Source organism: Triticum dicoccoides, chromosome 3B (genome assembly GCF_002162155.2).
Source record: "Triticum dicoccoides isolate Atlit2015 ecotype Zavitan chromosome 3B, WEW_v2.0, whole genome shotgun sequence".
NCBI classification, from domain to species: Eukaryota; Viridiplantae; Streptophyta; class Magnoliopsida; order Poales; family Poaceae; genus Triticum; species Triticum dicoccoides.
The window spans coordinates 75,195,696-75,218,986 of NC_041385.1; the positions used below are offsets into that span (position 1 = coordinate 75,195,696).

The window sequence follows — 23,291 nt, forward strand, 5'->3', positions numbered from 1 at the left end:
TCTTAAATGAAGGCCATACTCGCACTACTAGGAAAAATCTTATACACAGGATCTTACCAAAAAAGAGACGCTACTACTAAGTTGGTAGTAGTAGCGCGTGTTTTTAAACCACGCTACTACTAAATGGTTTCCGTCATGCCTCATCAGATAGGCAGTAGTAGTAGCGCGTGGTGTACGCTAGTACTCCCTCCGTCCGAAAATACTCGTCGGAGAAACGAATGTATCTAGACATATTTTAGATATAGATACATCCATTTTTATCAATTTCTCCGACAAGTATTTTGGGACGGAGGGAGTACTAAATGAATAGCAGTAGCCCGTGTTATATACCCGCGCTGCTACTATGTACCTCGGTATCCCCTCCTGCGCCGGTCTCCCGTTCGTCTGTCGACACAAAACAAAACAAAACGAAAAAATCGATGGCGAACCCCCCTTCCACCCCACTCCTCTTCTATTCCTCCCACCCAACCCCGCCGTCGGCGACCTCCTCTTTCCCCACCACCGGTGCCCTCTCCCCTCCCCTCCCAGATCGACTAGACCAGATCCGGCCAGGCTCTCCATCCCTCCTCGCGCCTGAAACACTAGAAGCCCCTATTTTTCCTACCCAAACGCCGCCGCACTCCGTCGACTCCCCAATCCCTGCCGGTGACCTCTACCCACGCTCTCCTCTGCCCCTCACTTTCCCTCCAAAGGGAAGGCCCCATACCGGCCGGATCCACCACGCCCACAGTGGGGCTTCCGGATCCGACGCCCGCAACCAGAGGAGGAGTGCCTTACGGATCCCATCTGCTCTCTTCCACAATTCCACCCATGGAGGTGTTCTTCTTCATCTCCATACCTGATTCGTGAGATTTTTTTTGTGTGTGCAGGTTGCTCTGATCCGATCTGGTCAAGGGGGCCGTGGAGAAGCTGCTCCCATCGGCCAGCCAAGGAGAAGCTGCTCAACATCACCACCACCTGCTCCAATTAATCCGCCTGTAACGTAACCCGAGGTGGCATCTCTTCCTTCGTTCAGATTTGACCGCCCATGCACACTTTGGGATCCATCTAGTTTGGGTGAAACGGAGGGTGCCTTATTTTTTTGGTTTCTCTTCTGCTGTGACAAACGCATCAGCAGCTCACGTAGCTTCTTGTTGGTAACAAATGCGTACATCAACTGACCCAAGTAGCCTGGATGTACTCCCTCAGTCACAAAATAAGTGACTCGACTTTGTACTAAAGCTAGTATAACGTTTAGTCACTTATTTTGGGAGGGAGGAAGTATTATTTTTTGGTAACAAATACATTGACTCCAACCATCAATTAATTCTGTACTTATTGCAGATTTCTTGGCCGTTGCACTTGGATTGACTCAGCAACTCTCTAGTTTTACTTCCCTCTAGCTGGCTAGCTAACATTTTTAAGGCTCAGTGCACCGCAATAAATTGTTGGGTAAAATTCTGCCCTAATAGTCTGATACACACCCATTTACTTCACTGATGATGAATGGGCTGTAGATGTTGTCGTTTCGTGTTATCCAGGGTTCGCTGCTCTTTAGCGAGAATCATTTGAGTGCTACTAGTATATTGTCTCTTTCTTGCTCGTGCATTTTTGGATTCCTCGCCGTGTCATGTGTTAGTAAAGTGCTAAAGCCGCTTTCCTGTGTACCACACTAGACATGTTAGCATCATTGGCATATGGTGGCTGTGTAATCACCAACATGGCAACATGTCTGAGTCGCTTGTTTTCTTTTTGCTTCTGTTCGCTTGTTTCTCATCCGTAGAAAAATTTCTAAACTCATTCACTAGCAGGTTGCTTTCCTTCTAGCATAAGTATTGCCAACTTGTGTATACCTTGATTCAGAGATCAATCACATCTTGATTCAGAGAAACCATACTGCACAATTATGCTATTTCCTGACATGAGAAGAACACCCCAGCGCATAACTAGTCTGTAGACATGTGCCATGGAAATTCTGACATTTTCTTGGGTTAAAGAAACATTTTCTTTTATTAAGTCGTGGCATGACACCAAAAGAACCTAGTATGTAACTAATGCTATATAGATTCGATTCTTCTGAAACTTATGCTTTTTTTTGTTCGAAGACTGAACTTATCCATTTGATATAGAAAATTGAACATCATAAGTCAGATTGCCATGGGTTCATAAGTCAGACCGCCTTCCGTTCCTGCATTACCACCACCATTCTTTCTGCAATAGTATCTGAATCCTGCCACTCTGCTGCACCGTTACCAACCTTACTTACTGTCTAAAACAAATTCAGTCGCCATTCACAAGTTGGAACAAGATAAATGAAGTGGGTTTACGAATTTGAGATCATTCTCACTAGCTTTGGTAACTTAGAGATATTTAGCATTCTTAACGAACCCCTAGCATCTTCTTTGAGTTAGTAATGTTATTACATACGTCTGTACTGTTGATGGTTACTACTGTTAGTTATGCACTTGAGTGATGGGTCTGTAGGATAATAAGATCATCAACTCTACTACACAGGGTCTGTAGGATAATGCTGATCAAAATATTGATATGTTAGGACTAGTTTCCTAGTGCAAATGCACTAAGAAAAATCATACGCCAATTGACATTTATGCTAGCTAGCTATATTCAGTTGGTAGGTGCTCGTACTTAAACTGCACATTTAAAATTTAAGCTTTGTTAGTGTTATCTATTTAGTCTGATTTATACACTGCATTCCTAAGCTGAAATATTTTTTGTAACTGAAATATATAGTCTGAGTTTCATTCAGTTATTTGTCACTTTTTAACTGAATATCTTTTTGTAACTGAAATATATGTGTACTTACAGTGCATATTCGCATTGTATCAGAATCTTAGTCCTTTTCTCCTGTCTCGTCTGAGATTATGCTTCCTCTTCATTTATTCATTATATCTATATGCCTTGCTGATGCTCATTTCTATCGTTGTAGGATAATGAGATGTTGAAGCGGCAGAGTGAATCCATGAGACTGTAGTGCAATTGCACCGTTCCATTAAATATTACTCAGGAATAAGGACATTTCAATGGCAGATTAGCTCTATTTTTCCTTTTCATTTTTCTTACTATTGGAGTGAGGACATGTAGAATGAGAAACTGTGTGGTAGCAGATATGGCAACTGTGTGATAGTAGAATCAGGAATAAGGAATATGGCAACTGTGTGATAGTGACATTTTTCCATCACAATTGTTTCTTGGAATTGTATGCACAAAATGGAATTGGTTAATTTTATTTTTTTAAAATCCTAAATAGTTAGTAGTAGCGTGGGAACAAATTGAGCGCTACTAGTATTCAAAATAGCGCTACTAGTATTCAAAATTTTGAATACTAGTAGCGCTGGTATTATAAGCACGCTACTACTACTTTGTTAGTAGTAGCGCGGTTTCGTAATAGCAGTAGCGTGGGTGTTACACGCGCTACTACTAACAAAGTTAGTAGTAGCGCGGGTCTACCCACGCTACTACTAACTATTAGCTGTAGCGCGATACTAGAAGTGCGGGTACCCGCGCTGCTAGTAGCCTTTTTCCTAGTAGTGTCGTAACTCAAATATTCACCTCCGCGATCAGATCGTAAAAATTTTATTTTCTTGTTACGATGATTCTCCACTTCACTCTGAAATTCTTTGAACTTTTCAATGTTTCGGACCTGTGTTTCATTCAGTAGATATATCCATACCTACTCAAATCATGTGTGAAGGTCAGAAAATAACGATACCAGCTGTGTGCATCAACACTCATCAAACCGCATACATCGGTATGTATTATCATTAAGTCATTAGCTCGCTTCATCGTTTCAGAGAACAGAGTTTTAGTCATCTTACCCATGAGCATGGTTCGCAAGTATCAAATGATTCATAATCAAGTGATTCTAAAAGTCCATCCGCATGGAGTTTCTTCATGCACTTTACATCAATATAACCTAAACGGCGGTGCCACAAGTATGTTGCACTATCATTATCAGGTTTGCATCTTTTGGCATCAACATTATGAATATGTGTATCACTACGATCGAGATTTAATAAAACATTCACATTCGGTGTATGACCATAGAACGTTTTGTTCATGTAAACAGAACAACAATTATTCTCGGACTTAAATGAATAAACGAATTGCAATAAACACAATCTAATTATGTTCATGCTTAACGCAAACACCAAATAACATTTATTAAGGTCAACACTAATCCTGAAGGTAGAGGGAGTGTGCGACGGTGACCATATCAATCTTGTAAACACTTCCAACACATCGTCACCTCGCCCTTAACTAGTCTCCATTTATTCTACAACTACTGCTTCGAGTTACTAATCTTAGCAACTGAACCAGTATCAAATACCGAGGGGCCACTACAAGCACCGGTAAGGTACACATCAATAACATGTATATCAAATATACCTTTGTTTACTTTACCATCCTTCTTATCTGCCAAGTATCTGGGGCAGTTGCGCTTCCAGTGACCATTTCCTTTGAAGTAGAAACACTCAGTTTCACGCTTGGGTCTAGCTTTGAGCTTCTTCATGGGAGCGACAACTTCCTTGTTGTTCTTCTTGAAGTTCCCTTTCTTTCCCTTGCCCTTTTTCTTAAACCGGTGGTCTCCTTAACCATCAGCACTTGATGCTCTTTCTTGATTTCTTCCGCCGATTTCAGCATCGCGAAGAGCTTGGGAATCATTTTCGTCATCCCTTGCATATTATAGTTCATCACGAAGCTCTAGTAGCTTGGTGATAGTGGATGGAGAAATCTGTCAATCACTATCTTATCTGAAAGATTAACTCCCACTTGATTCAAGCGATCATAGTACCCCAAACATTCTGAGCACATGCTCACTGTCTGAGCTATTCTCCTCCATCTTGTAGGCAAACTACTTGTTAGATGTCTCATACTTCTCAACATGGGCATGAGCATGAAATACCAATTTCAGCTCTTGGAACATCTCACACGTTCGACCTTTTGGTCTCTAGTGTTCCGAGACCATGTCTGTACATGCTAGGCTCATCAAGTTTAACCCAAGTATTCTGCTTGTGCAATACTGGCTTACACCCATTTTATGTGAACATAGAGTCTATCACTCCCGATCATCACGAGGTGCTTCGAAATGACGAACTTTAGCAATGATGCATACTCGGGGAGAACACTTTTATTTTAAAATTAAATGAAGGGATCATCTTATAATCCTACCGTCGTTCTAAGCAAAATAAGATGCATAAAGGATAAACATCACATGTAATCAAAATATGTGACATGATATGGCCATCATCATCTTGTGCTTTTGATCTCTATCTCCAAAGCATCGTCATGATCTCCATCGTCATCAGCTCGACATCTTGATCACCATCGCTGCGTCGGGGTTGTCTCGCCAACTATTTATTCCACAACTATTGCTAATACATAGCGATAAAGTAAAGCAATTACATGGCACTTAATGATTGACACACACATGTCATACAATAATTAGAAGACAACCCTAAGGCTCCTGCCGGTTGTCGATATTACAAAACATGATCATCTCATACAAAACTATATATCACATCACGTCTTGACCATATCACATCACAACATGCCCTGCAAAAACAAGTTAGACGTCCTCTACTTTATTTTGGTGCAAGTTTTATGTGGCTGCTATGGGCAACTAGGAAGAACTGTTTTTACCTGTGCAAAAACCACAACGGTGATTATCAAGTTTGTTGTTTTAACCTTCTTCAAGGACCGACCGTAGTCAAATTCGATTCAACTAAAGTAGGAGAAATAGACACCCGCCAGCCACCTTTATGCAAAACAAGTTGCATGTCAGTCGGTGGAACCGGTCTCATGTATGTGGACAGGTAAGGTTAGTCCGGGCCGCTTCATCCCACAATACCGCCAAATCAAAATAAGATGTTGGTGGTAAGCAGTATGAACATCACCGCCCACAACTCCTTGTGTTCTACTCATGCATATCATCTACCCATATACCTAGCACATGATGCGACTGTTGGGGAACATTGCATGGAAAACAAAAAAACTCTATGCACATGCAAGATCTTATCCATGGAGATGCATAGCTACGAGAGGGGAGAGCATCGACATGCCCTTGTAGATTGCTAAGCGGAAGCGTTTATCACGCGGTTGATGTAGTCGTACTCTTCACGATCCGATCATGATCCAACCGATCTAGTTCCGAACGGGCGGCACCTCCGAGTTTAGCACGTGTGCAGATTGATGGCCTCTCTTCTTGATCCAGCAAGCGGGATAAGAGAAGTATATGGGATCACAACCAACACTACTGTGTGGTGGTGATGGTGGTGGTGGAGTACGGATAGCGCTTCGCTAAGCATCGCTGGGACAAGGCAGTGGAACTACGGAGTAATGGGAGAGAGAGGGGCGCCAAGGTCTTAGTCTGTTCTCTTGGGGCGCCCCCTCCCCTCTATATATAGGTGTAGGGGCACGGAAAACAGCCCCTCCAATCCCTAGGGCGTAGATATGGGGAAAAGAACTTGGACTCCAAGTCCAATCCTATTCCTACTAGGACTCCTTCCTTTTTTGTCGTCCCTAGACTCATGTGCTTTTGAGGACTTGGTGCACGTAATCCAATAAGTGCAGTGCGCCTCCCCTCAGCTCATGCTATCCATTGGGTCATGGTGGACCCACTTGTGGACTTCCGGACCTCTCCAGAATCCTCCGGAACCTTCTGGAAGCTTCTCGGTACAATACCGAAAAAGCCGCACCTTTTTCTAGAACCCAAAATATGACTTCCTTTATATAAATCTTTACCTCTCGACCATTCCGAGACTCCTCATGACATCCGGGGTCTCATCCGATACTCCGAACAATATTTGGTTACCACTCATCAAATATCCCAATACTACTCTAGCGTCAACGAACGTTACGCGTGCGACCCTCTGGAGTTCGAGAATTATGTAGTCATGACCGAGAGACCTCTCCGGTCAATAACCAATAGTGGGACCTGGATGCCCATACTGATTCCTACATATTCCACGAAGATCTTTTATCGGTTGAACCTTTATGACAACATATGTAATTCCCTTTGTCTGTTGGTATGTTACTTGCCCGAGATTCGATCGTCAGTATCTCTATACCTAGTTCAACCTCGTCACCGGCAAGTCTCTTTACTCGTTCCGTAATACATCATCTTTTAACTAACTGCTTAGTAACTTTTCTTGCAAGCTTCTTGTGATAATGTATTACCGAGAGGGCCCAGAGATACCTCTCCATCATACGGAGTGACAAATCCCAATCTTGATTCACGCCAGCTCAACAGACACCTTCGGAGATACCTATAGAGTATCTTTATAATCACCCAGTTACGTTGTGACATTTGATAGCACATAAGGTCTTCCTCTGGTATCCGGGAGTTGCATGATCCCATAGTCGAAGGAATATGTATTTGACATTAAAAAAGCAGTAGCAAAAACTAAACGATCATATGTTATGCTAACAGATGGGTCTTGTCCATCACATCATTTTCTTAATGATGTGGTCCTGTTATCAAGTTGCAACACATGTCTATGGTTAGGAAACCTTAACCATCTTTTGATCAACAAGCTAGTCTAGTAGAGGCTCACTAGGGACACGGTGTTGTCTATGTATCCACACATCTATCGAAGTTTCTTGATCAATACAATTCTAGCATGGCTAATAGATGTTTATCATGAACAGGGAAATATGATAATAAGCAATTTATTATTCCCTCTAGGGCGTATTTCCAACACCTGAGGCCATCCCCATGACATCGGATCAAGCCCGATGCTGAGTACTTGTCCCTGTGATGTTAATTAGGCTCTGAATCCAAGGTCGTTGTCGCTATGCACGCCCACACATGCTCCGGATGCCCTAGCTACATGGCAAAGCCAAGACTGAGGCCTGGCGTACCCGCCATGAGAATGTAAAGGTGCACTGGTTAGTGAGGGTGGGTGGTACCACGCTCCGTCAGACAAGGTCGTGGATGATGCATGTGCCTGGATCCTGGCAAAGCGGCAAGCCCGAGCGGCGCATTCCCTAACGGTTGGGTAAATCCAGGACGTCCATGCCCTCGTCGGCCCGCCCTCCAAAGAGGAGGAGGAGACCGGTGGTGCATCTGACACCTCCAACTTCGATGCCAAGCAGATCCGTTTCGACCCCTGTGTCGTCTTTCAACGCTACCATTGTGACCAAGAGGACAAGGGCAAGGGCAAGGGTGGTCATGGATGAACTATATATAAAGCCTATTTCAACTAGTAGAATATTCCTAATTTTGCTAGTCCGATGGCATGTGTGATGAACTCCCCTATGCTATGCCCTGTATGAACTACTCTTTCTGTCCGGAAATACTTGTCGAGAAAATGCATAAAAATGGATGTATCTAGAACTAAAATACGTCTAGATACATCCATTTCTCCGACAAGTATTTCCGGATGGAGGGAGTATGTGTTTTGTTCTGTATAAATAATGAAGTGCGTGTGTTGATCTAGGTTACATGAGATTGTATGTGGATTTGGGGTTTTGTACTGTGGATGCCGACATTTAAGGGATGGGTCGGACATATTGTGGTTTATATTTGCCTAGTCCGATTGTAGATACTAATTGTTCAATTAAGATGACTAGATAAAACCCGGGTGTTGCTATGCGAGACATGCTTTATTTAGGTGAAACCTTTCAATATTCATGCAAATACAAATGATCTTGTTTAATATGTAGTTCTCACCCAAAACTTTGAGGCAGCTCAAATAAAAATACAACATGATCTCAAAACTTTGATAAGCACGTTCTTATAAGGAATGGTTGCAAAGTAAGGTTTCGCTAGCATATATGGATTATTTTTGCCAGAAAATTTCTGGTCTATTCATCAATTTTCAAGGCAATACAAAGAACACTAAAGGTAAAAATTAGATCCAGATTCGTAGACCACCTAGCGACTACTACAATTACTAGAGCAAGCCGAAGGCGCGCCGTTGTCATCGCCCCTCCATCATCGGAGCCGGACAAACCTTGTTGTAGTAGATAGTCGGGTAGTCGTCGTGCTAAGGCCTAAGAGGACCAGCGCACCAGAATAGCAGCAGCCACCGATGAGAGAAGTGTAGACCGGAAAGATATAACCTGAAGACACACAAACATATATGAACGAAGACCAGATCCAAGTTGATCCACCAAAAACAAATGCTGACCGAATCCCGTGAGATCCATCGGAGATAAATTTCCACACGCCCTCTATTAATGCTAGATGCACCAGCAAAACAGGGCATAGGCAAGGAAAACCTTATTCCAACATCAGAAAGCCGCCGCCGTCTTGTCTTCCTGAGCAGAACGCAAATCCTAGACGAAAACAAAATAGCACCTAAAAACAATGTAGGAGCCCTCCCGCCGGCAAGAGCCGAAATCCACTGTGTCTCCATGGCCTGACACCACGGAAGACAAAGCGATCTATGGCGGCGCCAGCGAGAGGCATCGGTTCCTGGTGGCCCTTGCGCGAGCGCAGAGGCGAAGGCCTGGAGATTCACCGCCTCTGCATAGAAAAACTTGCTTCATAAAAACAGGATGGGGATGTTCATAATTAATGACCTGCTAAAGCATGAAGAAGCCACATTGCGCTATGACTGATTAATATATTTTTCCAAATGATAAATGTCACACATGTGGCACAAAGCACGTCGGCACTGACGTTTTTTTACAACTAAAGCTGCAATCCAAAAAAAATTGAAATTTGCCATCCGAAAAGAAAGCTGCCATGCTTGACAACTAAAATTGCCATCCTCGCATCACTAGTCTTGCGATAAAAAAGTTTGGAGTTGGCATTTGTACGTGCCACAGATGTGGCACTTATTAGGGTCCATTTTCTTACATGAAAGTAATCTTGGTAACATATTACTAATGATTCATTTGCCCAATTTTGAATTATAGACGTAAATAAACAAATAAGGGTACAACCTTTTTTAGAAGAATTTCGCATCAGTTAGGGAGAAGAAAAATGTTCCAAGCTTTTTTCCCCAACCTTTGGCCCTTTACCCATCATCCCGTGTCTTCAACAGGAGAGTAGTGTTGATCTAGCATATCTAAATAGAAGCCCCCGTTACCCGATTTCTCTTGGCATGCAGTATTCACATAAGCAAACAATAAACTTTCAGCCTTCCACCTCAACAAATCTGCCAACTGAATAGATTCTTTTATTTTCTTTTTAACAAAACGAATCATGTGTTTTTTCCCATTGCACTGATTGTCGTGTCTGACCCCACTCCTTCCTTCTTCCACATAGTAGGCGGCTCCTGCCCACCCGCACATTGGCACATGGATTTCTTTCTTCCACATCTCTTCTCCGCGGACCGCACCGGCGCTCCTCCTTCCTCCAAACATCCCACATTGCACACTGATGTTACTGAGAAGGTTGCATCCATGTCATAAAAATTGATGAGCCGAATTACTCCTACCTCATTATGCACGGGTAACCGAGCTATGATATCACAATTAGGAGGCAGAGGCAATGAAGCTCGAGAGGTCCAAGCGAGGAAGCATCTTTGGTTGTGGTTGTAGAGACGCAAGATGATGGAGACATACGACGGCTGTTAAGAGGTCAGTCGATGAGCGCAGCACAGGGCATAGGGCACAGGGCAATGAAGCTCGATGAACTAGGTATTTTGATCGATTCTGCGGCAATGCACGGGATATCATCTAGTTCACCCAATTTCTGATACGTTGACGGGGCGACAAATTGATAGGGGGCAAACCAGAAAATTGCTTATGGGGAAATAAATATTTATTCAGGTGACTGACATATAAGCGCTCCCATTAAATGTGTATAAGAACTATCACAGCTAGTTTATGGCAGCAACAAATCCCCCAAAGAAAAAGATAAGTGATCGGCCAGTGATTTGCCGGTACGTCTACTCGAAGGCCCATGCAACTTCGCTGCGGACCTGGGCCTCCTCCTCCTTGGTGTAGTCGTTGACGATGTTGAAGTGCGCACGCATGCCCTCCACCGTCTTGCCCCTCATCTGGTCGGCCACCGTCTTGCACGCCAGGTCAAGGAGACCCTGTACCTCGAGGTAGTTGGCGGCGAGGAGGAGGTCGAAGAGCGTGTCCTGGTCGATGCCGCTCACGAAGTCCGTGTCGAAGCGATCCAGCTCCGGGTCGCCCGACGAGAAGGTGCTGTTGACGTACGTGGCCGCGTCGGCGTCGGCGTAGTGGCGGTTGCAGTAGTCGACGACGCGGGCGAGGATGCGGCCCGTCACCTGGGTCAGCGGGATCACGCCGGCGGCGCAGCCGTCCTCCAGCATGTTCTTGATCAGCACCGACGCCGCCGCGATCGTGTCCGCCTGGACCACGAACTCCTCGCCGTCGTCGCTGCGGAGAGTCACCGTCGTGTTGTCGCTGCTACTTGCCATCTCGATCGATCACCTAACCTACGCGCGCGTGCGTCGATCTATTCGGTCGAACTAGGTCTTTTGATCGAGCGATTGATCGATGGGTGAGAGACGCGGCGCTGGAATATATAGATGAGAAGAGACGGTAGGGAAGTCGGCGGCGGCTTTTTTTGTTGGGGTTTGTGGGGCCGGGGAGAAAACAAATTCCTTAGTAATCCGAATTTGTATCGATACATGACATACATGCAGGAGCGGTAAACACAGAGCCGGCCATGGCAACCGGCCCACCGGCCCGACAAGCAACCCTAAACGTAACCAATATCTCGAAAGAAGTTCATTTTCACCCCTATAAATGTACGGCCAGCCCATATAGGGACTCCTCCCCACCGGTTTTGGGAAGGTTGTAGAACCTTCCCAGAACCTTTTATTCTTGTTTATTTATTCCAGTTTTTTCTTTTGTATTTTCTTTTTCTTTTTAATTTTCCCGATTAACTTTTTTTCTTTCTATAATGTTCTGTTTTTATGTTTATCCTTATTTTCACCTTTTCTAAAAAACAAATCGGCCAAGTATCAATTTTTTGAAGAAATTTTCTTAAACTGTGAACATTTTTCAAATTGCAAAACATTTTTTTCAAATTCGTGAACATTGTTTCGAAGAAGTGAACATTTTGTTGAAATAGTGAACACCTTTTTTGAAATCGTGAACATTTTTTAAATCCGTGAACATTTTTTTAAATCCTGATTTCTTTCAAATTCACGAACATTCCTTGAAATTTTGTACATTTTTCTGGAATGGTCAACATTTTTTGAAATTTCTGAACAATTTTCGAAATTCAGATACATTTTTCTGTCTTTTACGTACATTTTATTATTTCTTAATAGTTGTTCAAATAGCGAACACTTTCCGAAATTTGTGAACATTTTTCAAAATTCATGAACATTTTTTAAATATCGTGAACATTTTTCTAGAAATTCATGAACATTTTTTGAAATTGTAAAGATTTTGATTAGACAAACATTATTTTTGAAATTGCGAACTTTTTTGAATCTGTGAGATATTATCATTTCCTGAATAAATTTCAAATTGTGAACAATTTTTGAATTCACGAACAATTGGATATTTTGCAACTTTTTCTGAAATCCTAAATTATTTTTGAAAATAAAATAAAGCTGAAAACAGAAAAAGGCAAAAAAAAAACAAGGGGCTCCCCGCCCCGCACATGGGTCAGCTCATGAGGGCGCGCAGGGGAGCAGGGAGGGTACGCGCTCCCGTGGCTACCGGCGCGGGAATATCCTAGCGGACGCTCATTATGCCAGATTGTGGAGCGAACGCACAGAGGCGAGCGACTAGCGATCCAGATGGGCCGGCCCAACTACGAGATAATACACGTGCTACAGTATCCGATTTTGGGTACTTTCTGGAAGGTTCCTGACTGGTTTTTTTTTTCTGTTTCTTTTTTTATTTATTTTTTTCTTTCTTTGTTTGTTTTATCTTTCTTTATTTCGCTTTTTCAATTACTTTTCTTCTCTTTCTATTTCCTTTTAGTTCTTCAGATTTCAAATTCCTTTCTATTTCTTTTTTCTTTTCTTCTTTTTCGTTTTATCTGTTTGTTTTCTTTCTTTGGTTTCTTATTTCATTTCCTTTTTCTTTTCTCCTTTTTAATAAAAGTATTCAAATTTTGTTTGCCTTTCCATAAAATGTTCAGTTCTTTAAAAAATCTCAAAATTCAAAAATTGTTCTCGTTACACAAAATGTTCAAAACTTTCAAAATTAATATAATGTATCGGACTTCAACTTTTTTGTTCATGTTTCAAAAAATGTTTGCGCTTTCAAATTTATTTGGGATTTTTCAAATTTGTTCTCCGTTTCAAAATTTGTTCTTAATATTCAAAAAATGTTTGTGGTTCAAGAAATTGTTCGTGCTTCCAAATTTGTTCTACGTTTCAAACTTTGTCCTCAAGATTCGAAAAAAATGTTATGCTTTAAAAAAATTCCGCTTCCAAATTTGTTCTCCGTTTCCAATTTTGTTCTCAAGATTAAAAAAATGTTCATGCTTTAAAAAAATGTTCATGTTCTCTAAATTCAAAAAATGTTCGGGATTTTAAAAGGTGTTCATTTTATCAAAACTTTGTTCAAGCTTTTTAGTTTTTCTTCTAAAATTACGAAAGTGTTCGCTTTTTAAGAAACATCTTTTCAAAATAATTCTCGCGTTAGTAATTTGAGAAAATGTTCGGATCTCCATTACATTTAGCTCTGTGCACAATGGCAAATCAAGAAAGCTTGTCTATCGCGTTGGCTATGCTCGTGCATACAAAGATGGAGGTCCCTGGTTCGTACCCTCCTTCGAGCAGCAGAGTTTTTTGGGATTTTTTCACTGTGTTGCGCAAATGGGCCGGCCCAGCTTGAGACGCGCCTGTGCGTCCGCTCGACAATTCGCCGCATCGAGCGATGCATAGGAGCTCCCGCCAGCGCGTACCGTGCTGTATAGGCGCTCCCTTCTTTCATGGGTTGTTCGGCTGAATTTCAGACCTGCCCCTGTTTGCCCTTGAAGCATGTAACCCGTTGCATGTTTTCCAAGTTTTTTGCATTTTCTTTTCTTTCCTTTTTCTTTTTAGTTGATTTTCTCTTTACGGTATTTTGCGGATGTTGGATGAGTGTAAATATATACCGATAGTTAAAATATAATATTTATGAAAAGTATGCTAGAGTGCAAAATTTACATTATTATATGCTTATTCTTTACATATTACAAAGTACAATTTCAGTGTAAATATGTGTGCAATTATTTCATTTTATTTTTTATTTTATTTTATAAAGAGTAATACGAATACCACTAATTCATTTTTTCTAAAAAATAAATTTTGATATTGTTTGGTTTTCTATTTTATTTTCTTTTTTCTTTAAGGGTAATAATAGTGTCACTAATTAATTCTTTCTTAGATTTATTTTTTGCAAAAAGTCCACTATATGCTTGATCTTGCATAACTACAGAAAAACAAAATTTATGTTTTTTTTCACAATTTGTGTTTTATTTTCTTTCTTTTTAAAGGATAATACCAATGCCACTAGTTTTTTCTTTCATAGAAAACGTTGCTTTTAAATTTTTATTGTGTGTAAATATATACGCAAGTACTATAGTATGTGCGTGTAAATTATAAATTACACTATTATATGCTTGTTCTTTATATATTACTCCCTCTTTCCCAAAATAAGTGTCTCAAACTTAGTATAACTTTGTACTAAAGCTAGTACAAAGTTGAGACACTTATTTTGGGATGGAGGGAGTACAAAATACATAATTTCAATGTAGAGTTGTGTGCACATGTTTTTAAATTTTCGTTCTTCTTTAAGGGTAATACCAATGCCACTAATTATTTCTTTTCTTATAAAAGTTTATTGTTTTAATCTTTTTTTCCTTTCTTCTTCAAGGTAATACCATTTCCTGAACCATGCTTACATAGAAAAAAAAGTGTTCTTTTTTGTCTTACTTATTTCTTATGTGAGATAGGATGACTCGTATAATTATTTATTCTATAAAAAAGAGACGTGCTCTTCTTTTTTCTGTTTTTCTTATTTCTTCTTTGAATTACCATGTGGTCATGTCCGCTGCGGAAACGACCAAATATATTTTGTGTATACATATAATCCAAGTGATCTTCGTATCATTTTGTTGTCGAGTAAAAAAAAAGTACTGTGCGTACTACTCCTATGTTTTATGCGCGAAAAAAAGATGGAGATTTATGTAAATCACGAGTCAAGATTTGTAATTTGCAGCTGCTGATTCATTACTAGTCAAGGTGAAGCAGCACAATTACCCGCAAAAAAAAAACGTGAAGCAGCATAATCAGAAATCTCAAAGGCACGTACAGCCCCTCATATGCATACTTGATTAGCTCGACCGAGCATGATTGAAGCTCTATAATCATCATGCTTTCAGAGATTTTTGTTGCCTGAAACTTCTTCAGTGTCACATACTGTATATACAGAGACAGTTGACGGAAAGTTCAGAAAGACTTGTCTCTGCTTTGTTGCCGCTGACAAATTTCTGAAACTGGAGAGCAGTACATCTCGAGTGGTCTAGCGTCATTACTAGTACTACTAGTCTACTACACCTGTCCCACCTCGGTGATCTCGATGTCGTCTTCATCGTCCTCCCACACGCCGACGGCGGCGGTGAAGGCGGTGGCGCCGGCGACGACCACGACGGCGAAAACAAGCGGGACGACCACGTCGGGCACGGTCCGGCCGAAGAGACCGGCGGGCACGCAGACGGCGTCCCACGGCGGCCCATCGAGCGGCAGCCCGATGCTGCCGCCCGCGAAGCTGCCATCGGGGCATGCCTTGGTGAGCGGCGCTCCCGGCGCGACGCCCCAGACGTAGGCGAGCTCGGGCGCGAGAGCCGCCACTGCCACGGACATGGCGGCGACGGCTGACCACGTGGCCGCGTAGAGGAGCAGCGGGCGTGGGGCGAGGAGGCCGGCGAGCGAGGGGAAGTGGGACGCCATTGTTGGTACTCTGTAGTCTTTCACAGAGGTTTTCTTCGTCCTGGGGAGGGCCGCGCAGAGCGGGATGTATATACATGGGAGAGCGGAGCAGGTGGCGCTCTGCAATTGTCTGGGCTTTGTGTGCGTTTTGGGTGAAGGGGATTTGGCGGGAGCAGAGCAGGTGGCACTCTGCAATTGTCAAGTTCGATCTGCTCCGCTCCCCACTTCAGCTGCTCCTCTGGAGTCTCCTGTTTACTTACGAATAGAGGAAGTGGAATGCATGCACAAGGGATTACATTCTGCCTATGGATGCTCTTGCTTTTGCATGCCCATGAGGCAGCTCTAACTTCTACCTCTAAAATTTTACTACTTATTAGACAGTACTAGATTATAAATTTTTTTGATTGAGAAAGTGAAGACAGTAGGTTTGCTGCCAAACAAAACCAGCACAGGCGAACGTGCCAGATCCGGGCCGAGCATCCCCTGATCCACTGCACCTATATCAAGTTTGTGAAGTGTTCATTAAATTTGTAAAAACAATTCACCAATTTGGAAAAAGTTCAATGAAAATAAAATAAAAATTTAACCGATTTGAAAAAATTTCATTGAATTTTTGGTTCATTGATTTATTTTAAAAAGTTCACACATTTGAAAAAGTTCATCTATCTGAAAAAATGTTCATGAATTTGGAAAATGAATTTTGGGAAAAATGTTTCATCGATTGAATTTTAAAAGAATCCATGCATTTAAGAAAAATGAAAAATGAAAAAGAAAGAAAAACAAAAAATGAATGAATGAGTAAAAACGTCCAAAAAAACCAAAAACTGAAGAAAGAAATAAAAGAAAAACACAAGTGTTTCACAACTATTGGGATAACCTAGTGATTAATGATCTTCCCTTGGTACGCAGATGTTGCGAATTCGAAGCCGGTGACAAGAGGGAGGATCCAGCTTGATACCCCCATAGGTGACTCGATTGCTCAAAGGCACACTTATTTCAGTCAAGGTTAATCATCATCGCCCTAGCACGAACACTACTGATCAATTTAGCAAATCCAGGAGCATAGCTATACGACTAGGGCATCCACATGTAAACCAGATCATCGCAGGAACTCCTATGATAGAAACCAAACATGAACAGCAGCCTGCAAATCCTAAATAGCATGCATCCACAACTACAGAGCTCATGTAGAAACTGATGCATGAGTAGGTCATAGAGCATCAACTAGACGAGCACTACATCAACTAGTAGAGTGCCCGTGCGTTGCCACGGGCTCTTGAAATAGTTTGCAAGAGTTACATATTGAATACCACACATACAAATAATATAACACAAACACAATTATTGAATAATTGAAATTCATTTTTGCAATGTAAATTGATAAATAAAAAAGATTAATGACATGTTCATGTAACGATGTTTGACCTTGACATCTATTACAAAACTATCGATATCAGGAAAGTTGCCTTTAGCTTCATTCCCATTATGTTTTAGCAAGTATAATAAAAACGGCTTCCTCAACTCATACTCATCCTGCACAAATAATATATGTAGTTAGTATGAAAATTTCATGCCGAAGGTATCAAAACATCTAACGGACAATACTCACCGCGCAAACCGGCTTGACCAATTCTTTACCGTTCCACCAGAGCATAAAATGAAAAACAAAATAGCTAGACACATTCCTGCAATAATTTAAATTAATAATATAAAAAAATAATGATAACAAATATAAATTGGAATTGGAATTGACCAAGTTGTAGGTTACCTAGATTAAAGGAATATACGACGTCCAGCTGCGTGCGCTCTTTACCCGAGTGATAGAACCTATTGCCACATTGTTAGTTGAGTCCATGTAATAAGAAAGGCGACAAAGAGAATTACTACTAACCTGTTTTCTAAAGAAGAAGATGGCATAAATACTTATAATAACATGGCATAAAAGTTAGCACAATAGATTCAATTTGCCCGTGCGTTGCAACGGGTGCGATACATATTGTATAGGCTCAACATCAATCATATGAACATCATCATGCACATCAAGCAGCATTATTGATTTCTTATTCACCGTTAAATCACTCATGTTCTTCTTCTTTCCTGATCCAACTTCGCCACTGACATCAATAGCACACCTAGCTCACAAACCCAACCTTCCACATCCACATGCAAATTTTTAGGGTTTACTTCTCCATCCTTTTAGATTCACCATCAAGCAATAACAACAACGTAGGAAGAATTACCGTATACACCAAACTCCTCTACACTCAGTGCAGTACCAGTCTGACCACGACCTCTCCTGCCTCACCTCCATGCCTCCATGTTGAGCGCTCCTTTGGCCACCACGGGCCGAGGCTGCCACGGTTGTCACATGTGTCGTTTGATTTGGATCCAAGAATCAAGATGACAACCATTATCATATAGATAGATTATATACGACATACTAAATGTAGAAGTGGTAACATCACAACTATCAAAAAGTCACCATATGGATACCAAATGAGAAAGCTACGCCTACGAACTGAACTGAAACAACAAGTTAATCTCGTCATATTGTGCATTAATGAATTCTACACAAATTAAATTCGAATCCAAAAATAACTAACAGCAGCCGTATCATTAAGCAGAAAATTCTAATTAAGTGAAAGGACGCATGAGCCATCGCCGGTATGCACGAATGTGTCTCCAACAGATTCTTTGAGGTTGTTGAGCATGCACATCTAGTTGGATACGCCAGGTCTAAAGTAGGGTGTTAGTATGTTGATCAGTGACGCCTCGCATTGACAAGCGCCCAACACACCTGCTCGCCCGTCATATTTCCCCAAACTATGAGCCAATTATGTTTCTTTTTTGCCCTGTGCAACCGACTTCTCCGGCCTCCAATTCTCTAATTCAATTAATTTAATGTCAGATTATGGCTGCATAATCCTTAGTTTTTAAAGTCAATCTCGACTTGCCTTGTAGAAATTAGAACAACGTTTGTATGGCTCAACCACCAGCTAATAAGAATTCAGGCTTTTGTCTATCTTCAACTAATCTGAATGTAATACTTTCTGAAATCAACTGACTGCAACAAAGATGAAGCCTAATTAAAATGAAACCTAATTAACATTTGTCCTTCCTCGCCAAAATATATTTGATCTTCAATTCGATCCAGTCGTGCATCATTGTAGTTGATTCCATGAAAGATGGGCTCCTTACTCCGCTTTCGATCAACAAAATTTGAAGCACAAGAAATCCTATGGACAACATCACCATAATTATTTGCAATATCATAATGTTGTAAACTGAACAATGGTGAAACTGGCTATAATCACTCAGACCACAATGTATATGTCAAGGGCATGTTAATTTTACATAAATGATGGTTGAGATTTATGACAGAAAAAGAAGTCTGGTTAAACAGTTCCAAGATCTTTGTGTTATACTCCCTCCGTTCCTAAATACTCCCTCCGTCCGAAAATACTTGTCGGAGGAATGGATGTATCTAGACGTATTTTAGTTCTAGATACATCCATTTTTATGCATTTCTTCGACAAGTATTTCCGGACGGAGGGAGTATTTGTCTTTTTAGAGATTTCAAGAAGTGACTACATACGGAGAAAAATGAGTGAATCTACACTCTAAAATATGTCTATATACATCTGTATGTGGTAGTCCATTTGAAATCTCTAAAAAAACAAATATTTAGGAACGGAGGGAGTAGTTGGCTAGAAACGCAAGTGCATGCCCAGTCCACCCATGTTTGAGGCATGGCCTCCGTGGTGTGCGCTCATAGCTGTATAATCTAATTAAAACAGACATACCATTTGGTATCACATAATGTACAAAGAAAAAAGATCTAGATAGCCAACATTCTTGGTTAAGCACAGATTATCTCTAACTGATTTCCATGAAAATCTAGAAGGACATGGGTGTTTTGATCGACTCAAGGCAGAAAGAAAAAAGGCATACTTTGTTCATGTGACATCAAAAGCAATGTCTTCTTCATCACCTGGATAATTTGAGATGAATAGTATACACCTTTACGTGGTACATCCTCAAAAGGTAATCTACATCATGTCAGAAAAAAGGTAATCTACATTGGGAGAAACATGCAACTTACTTTCAGAAGCAGCTTGATTAGCAAGAAGGGGAGCCGCAATATGGTTTTGAGCAATGTAATCAAGTAAAGCGCCAGTTGCACTTTGGCCACATTCCGTGAGCCAAAACTCAGGTATCATCGCTGAATCTGCAATGAAAAGATAAGCATTAAAATTTCAAGAAATAAAATCATTAACTTAACATAGCCAACATATGATTGCGGAGAGCAAACCACATACAAAAATTAATAGAGACGTTGGCAAGGAACGTAATAAGGAAGTAAAATATATGAAGGAAACTACACCAGACAAAAATAGTTCCCCAACACCAGGGATAAATAGCTTATTCTTTGAAAAAGCCATGTGGCATGTAAATGTTCTGCAAACCAAGACCATGCAATGGAATATTGCTTCTTCCTCAAATACCGCAGAAAAAAATGCTCCACATAATCTTGTGCATTGTGTGCCTATCTTAGGCTTGTACATATTAGTTTTCTCTATCAATGCATCAATACACAAGTTTTTACGTCTTTCTTTGGGACAAATGTTTCACATAAATAAATGTGAAGCTTTAGAAGGAGTCATAGTTTCTTTAGAAAAACATAGCGGAACCGACACCTACTTTCAGCTTTAAACTCTGCATTGGCACACTTTCCATGACTCCAAGACACCCGGCATAAGCATCATAAGTGAAGTTCCAACAGGAGTCCCGGGAAGCAAGCCTAACTCCTGAACATTGGAGGTAAACGCCATTACAAAATGAAATACTGGAAATTAACAGCACAGACATTTATTCTCTTGCTTCTAACATTAAAAACTACAAAGAAAGCACTTAGGTAACGGATATCCACTTCGGTGCCCAGGCTCATCTGCTCCCGCTCAGAAAAAAAATCAAAATAAATATTAGAAAAATTCAAAAAATTCCATTTTTTTGGGGGTTGGTAGATAATTTGACTCGTGAGGTGCGCCCCAAAATTCAACTTATTTGGACATCTAAGTAGCTCTCGGCAAAAAAGACAAATCGGGTCAAAACAGTGCGTGAACAGTAAACATTTTTACAGACCCTGATTTTGTCTTTTTTGCCGAGAGCTGCTCAGATGTTCAAATCAGTTGAATTTTGGGGCGCACCTCACGCGTCAAATTATCTACCACCCCCAAAAAAATTAGAATTTTTTGAATTTTTCTAGTATTTATTTTGATTTTTTTCCTGAGCGTGGGTGCAGATGAGCTCGGGAGCCAAAACTCCGCGTCCCTTAGGTAAACGATTGTATCTTTGTTCACTCATGAAAGCACTTTGCATTGACAACTTAAATAGTGTCACTAAATGAACTGCAAAACTGATTTGCTTGCCTTTGCAGAAGTAGGTGTCAAACCAGAACATAGAGGATGACGAGGAAACACAATGGAGTGTCCTATTTGAGTTGCATAGAATGGCGTATTAGAAAATTAAGAACTACAAATGATACATCACCTTTAGTGAAAAAAAAGGAGAAATGGATAAGCATTCAACCTGTTTTTGCCTAGCTCTCTTCATAAAGGTCTCCCAAACGTCTTTCTGCCCAAAAGACTTCACCCCTTCCACATGGTTCCATACCACATGGTTTTAACTCCCTGCGCTGCTCCATGTGTGATAAGTTGCGGGTTTCATCACCAGTTTCCTTAGAAAAAAAAGAATGAAAGCAAACTTGTTAGAAATTCAGCTCATAGCTTATTACAAGCTTAGAGAGGTTGTGAGTTGAAACTCACCTATATAACATAAACCAAGATTTTTTGTAGATTTTCCTTTACCCATAAATGTTTTAAAAGGTAAATCAATATGATACAATCAACGCCGGTAACAGTAAAATACACATCAAATGTTGTCTAACGATCTTACGAAATAATTCAAAACTATTTATCTGTATTTTGGGGAGACACTCCCACCATAAAATGGCAATACCGGTGAACTGTGAGAATTAATTCACTGGACTTGGTCAAGAGCCCTATGGTCCATCAACACGATGATGCCCCTTCTTGAATCGCCATTCCAAGAAACCAAGACAGGGGAACCATCAGCACCCACAACAACTGCAAGCACCATCCTCTGTTATTAAGTCGGTAAAGCTCTACTCGCCTAACACAAAATTCTCCATTCAAATTACTGAATACACACGGCTAATGTGGAGAATTAACAAAACCCTAATCTGCTACTATCAAGTGCTGCCGAAGTGTAGAAACATAGTTACAATGAGATTGTTGATGGGCTGGTGGATGCTTATGGTGGAGAAGAACTTGGTCATGACCTTGTGGGAGGGGCAGTGGAAGCCAACGTAGGCGAAGCTAGGGCTGCTGGTGCGCACGAACTCGATGCCGGTGATGCGGCCGATGGAGCCGAACACGACCTCCAGGTCGGTCGCCGACACGCCCTCCGCCAGCCTGCCCTCGTCCAACAACATGACCTATCTGCAAAAAAAATTGAAATGCAACAGTCATATAATAGTACATATGAGGCTATGATGAAGGGTAGACGAGGAAACTGATTGTGATTTACTGCCATAATCTACTAACAGTGGGCTCCAGATCGACAAACAAGGCCCTTGAAACATGTTTCCTGAACATGTTAAATGCATCAAACAAAAAGCAAAGACACTTGTTAGTATGAATTCTTGAGAAAATTGTTAGTAGGATTTAAGCAAGGTGTGCTATCAATTCATAAACAGTACCCAGATGCCTCATGCCTGCTAAAATTAAACCGGACCAACAGATCATCTAACAAAAATCCATGAACATTACACCTTTCATGATTTGCCAATGCAATTCTGAAAAAACAAATCAACAACAGATGATATAAAATAGTAACAGGCAGCTGCCTTTGGGCTGTAGTTAATTTAGCTGTTAGAAAGCAAACTTGTTAGAAATTCAGCTCATAGCTTATTACAGGCTTAGACAGGTTGTGAGTTGAAACTCACCTATACTAGTAGAATGCCCGTGCGTTGCCACGGGCTTTAAAAATATTTTGCTAAAGTTGTATAAACACAGTGGATGTTAAATTTCACATGTAGAGAAAGAAATAGCATCTGCATAATCGGGTAATAATTGAAATCCACTTCGCTTGCAATGTAAATTGCTAAAAAAAAGTACTTCGATCACCCGCAAAAAAAAGTACTTTGATGATGCAACCATATAGAGCGATGATCCAACTAAAACGTTACAAATTAAGATGTACGTGATGCATTTAAGAAATTCTCGCACAATATTAGAAATGTTGTTTTTAGCTACATTCACAGATATTTGAGCAAGTATAATAGAAACTCCTTCCACAACTCATACTCATTCAACACAAGCAATATATGTAGTTAGTACGAATACTTAAAGTCGAAGATTTTTTTAAGAGATATCAACGCTTGCATATCATTATGTTTTAAAA

General features: G+C 40.9%; 2 protein-coding genes and 2 long non-coding RNA genes across 5 annotated transcripts; 1 reads left to right on the top strand and 3 right to left on the bottom strand.

The window, feature by feature from the left end:
- The first annotated feature begins 373 nt into the window (after nt 1-373).
- Nucleotides 374-3,239, top strand: LOC119274804. Its single transcript, XR_005135349.1, has 2 exons — nt 374-992; nt 2,927-3,239. It is a non-coding gene; the product is annotated as an uncharacterized LOC119274804 (long non-coding RNA).
- Nucleotides 3,240-10,732: 7,493 nt separating this feature from the next.
- On the bottom strand, nt 10,733-11,419 carry LOC119280830 (SKP1-like protein 4). The gene has a single exon (XM_037561539.1). The coding sequence runs from the start codon at nt 11,340-11,342 to the stop codon at nt 10,842-10,844; it is 501 nt and encodes a 166-aa protein (XP_037417436.1). The 5' UTR covers nt 11,343-11,419; the 3' UTR covers nt 10,733-10,841.
- A 3,765-nt stretch (nt 11,420-15,184) lies between these two features.
- Nucleotides 15,185-15,827, bottom strand: LOC119279326. The gene has a single exon (XM_037560599.1). It carries the CDS (start codon nt 15,825-15,827, stop codon nt 15,429-15,431), a length of 399 nt encoding a protein of 132 aa, XP_037416496.1. The 3' UTR covers nt 15,185-15,428.
- Nucleotides 15,828-17,616: 1,789 nt separating this feature from the next.
- On the bottom strand, nt 17,617-21,546 carry LOC119280832. Of its 2 annotated transcripts, XR_005138191.1 has the most exons (5): nt 21,396-21,546; nt 20,508-20,614; nt 19,909-20,034; nt 18,047-19,042; nt 17,618-17,956 (listed from the first exon to the last, which is right to left on the bottom strand). It is a non-coding gene; the product is annotated as an uncharacterized LOC119280832 (long non-coding RNA). The 2 variants fall into 2 exon arrangements; XR_005138190.1 differs by having other exon boundaries at nt 17,617-19,042.
- Nucleotides 21,547-23,291: the final 1,745 nt, after the last annotated feature.

Excerpts from the sequence above, each read along its gene's own strand:
- LOC119280830 (XM_037561539.1), bottom strand. The coding sequence starts at position 11,342 with ATGGCAAGTAGCAGCGACAACACGACGGTGACTCTCCGCAGCGACGAC.
- LOC119279326 (XM_037560599.1), bottom strand. The coding sequence starts at position 15,827 with ATGGCGTCCCACTTCCCCTCGCTCGCCGGCCTCCTCGCCCCACGCCCG.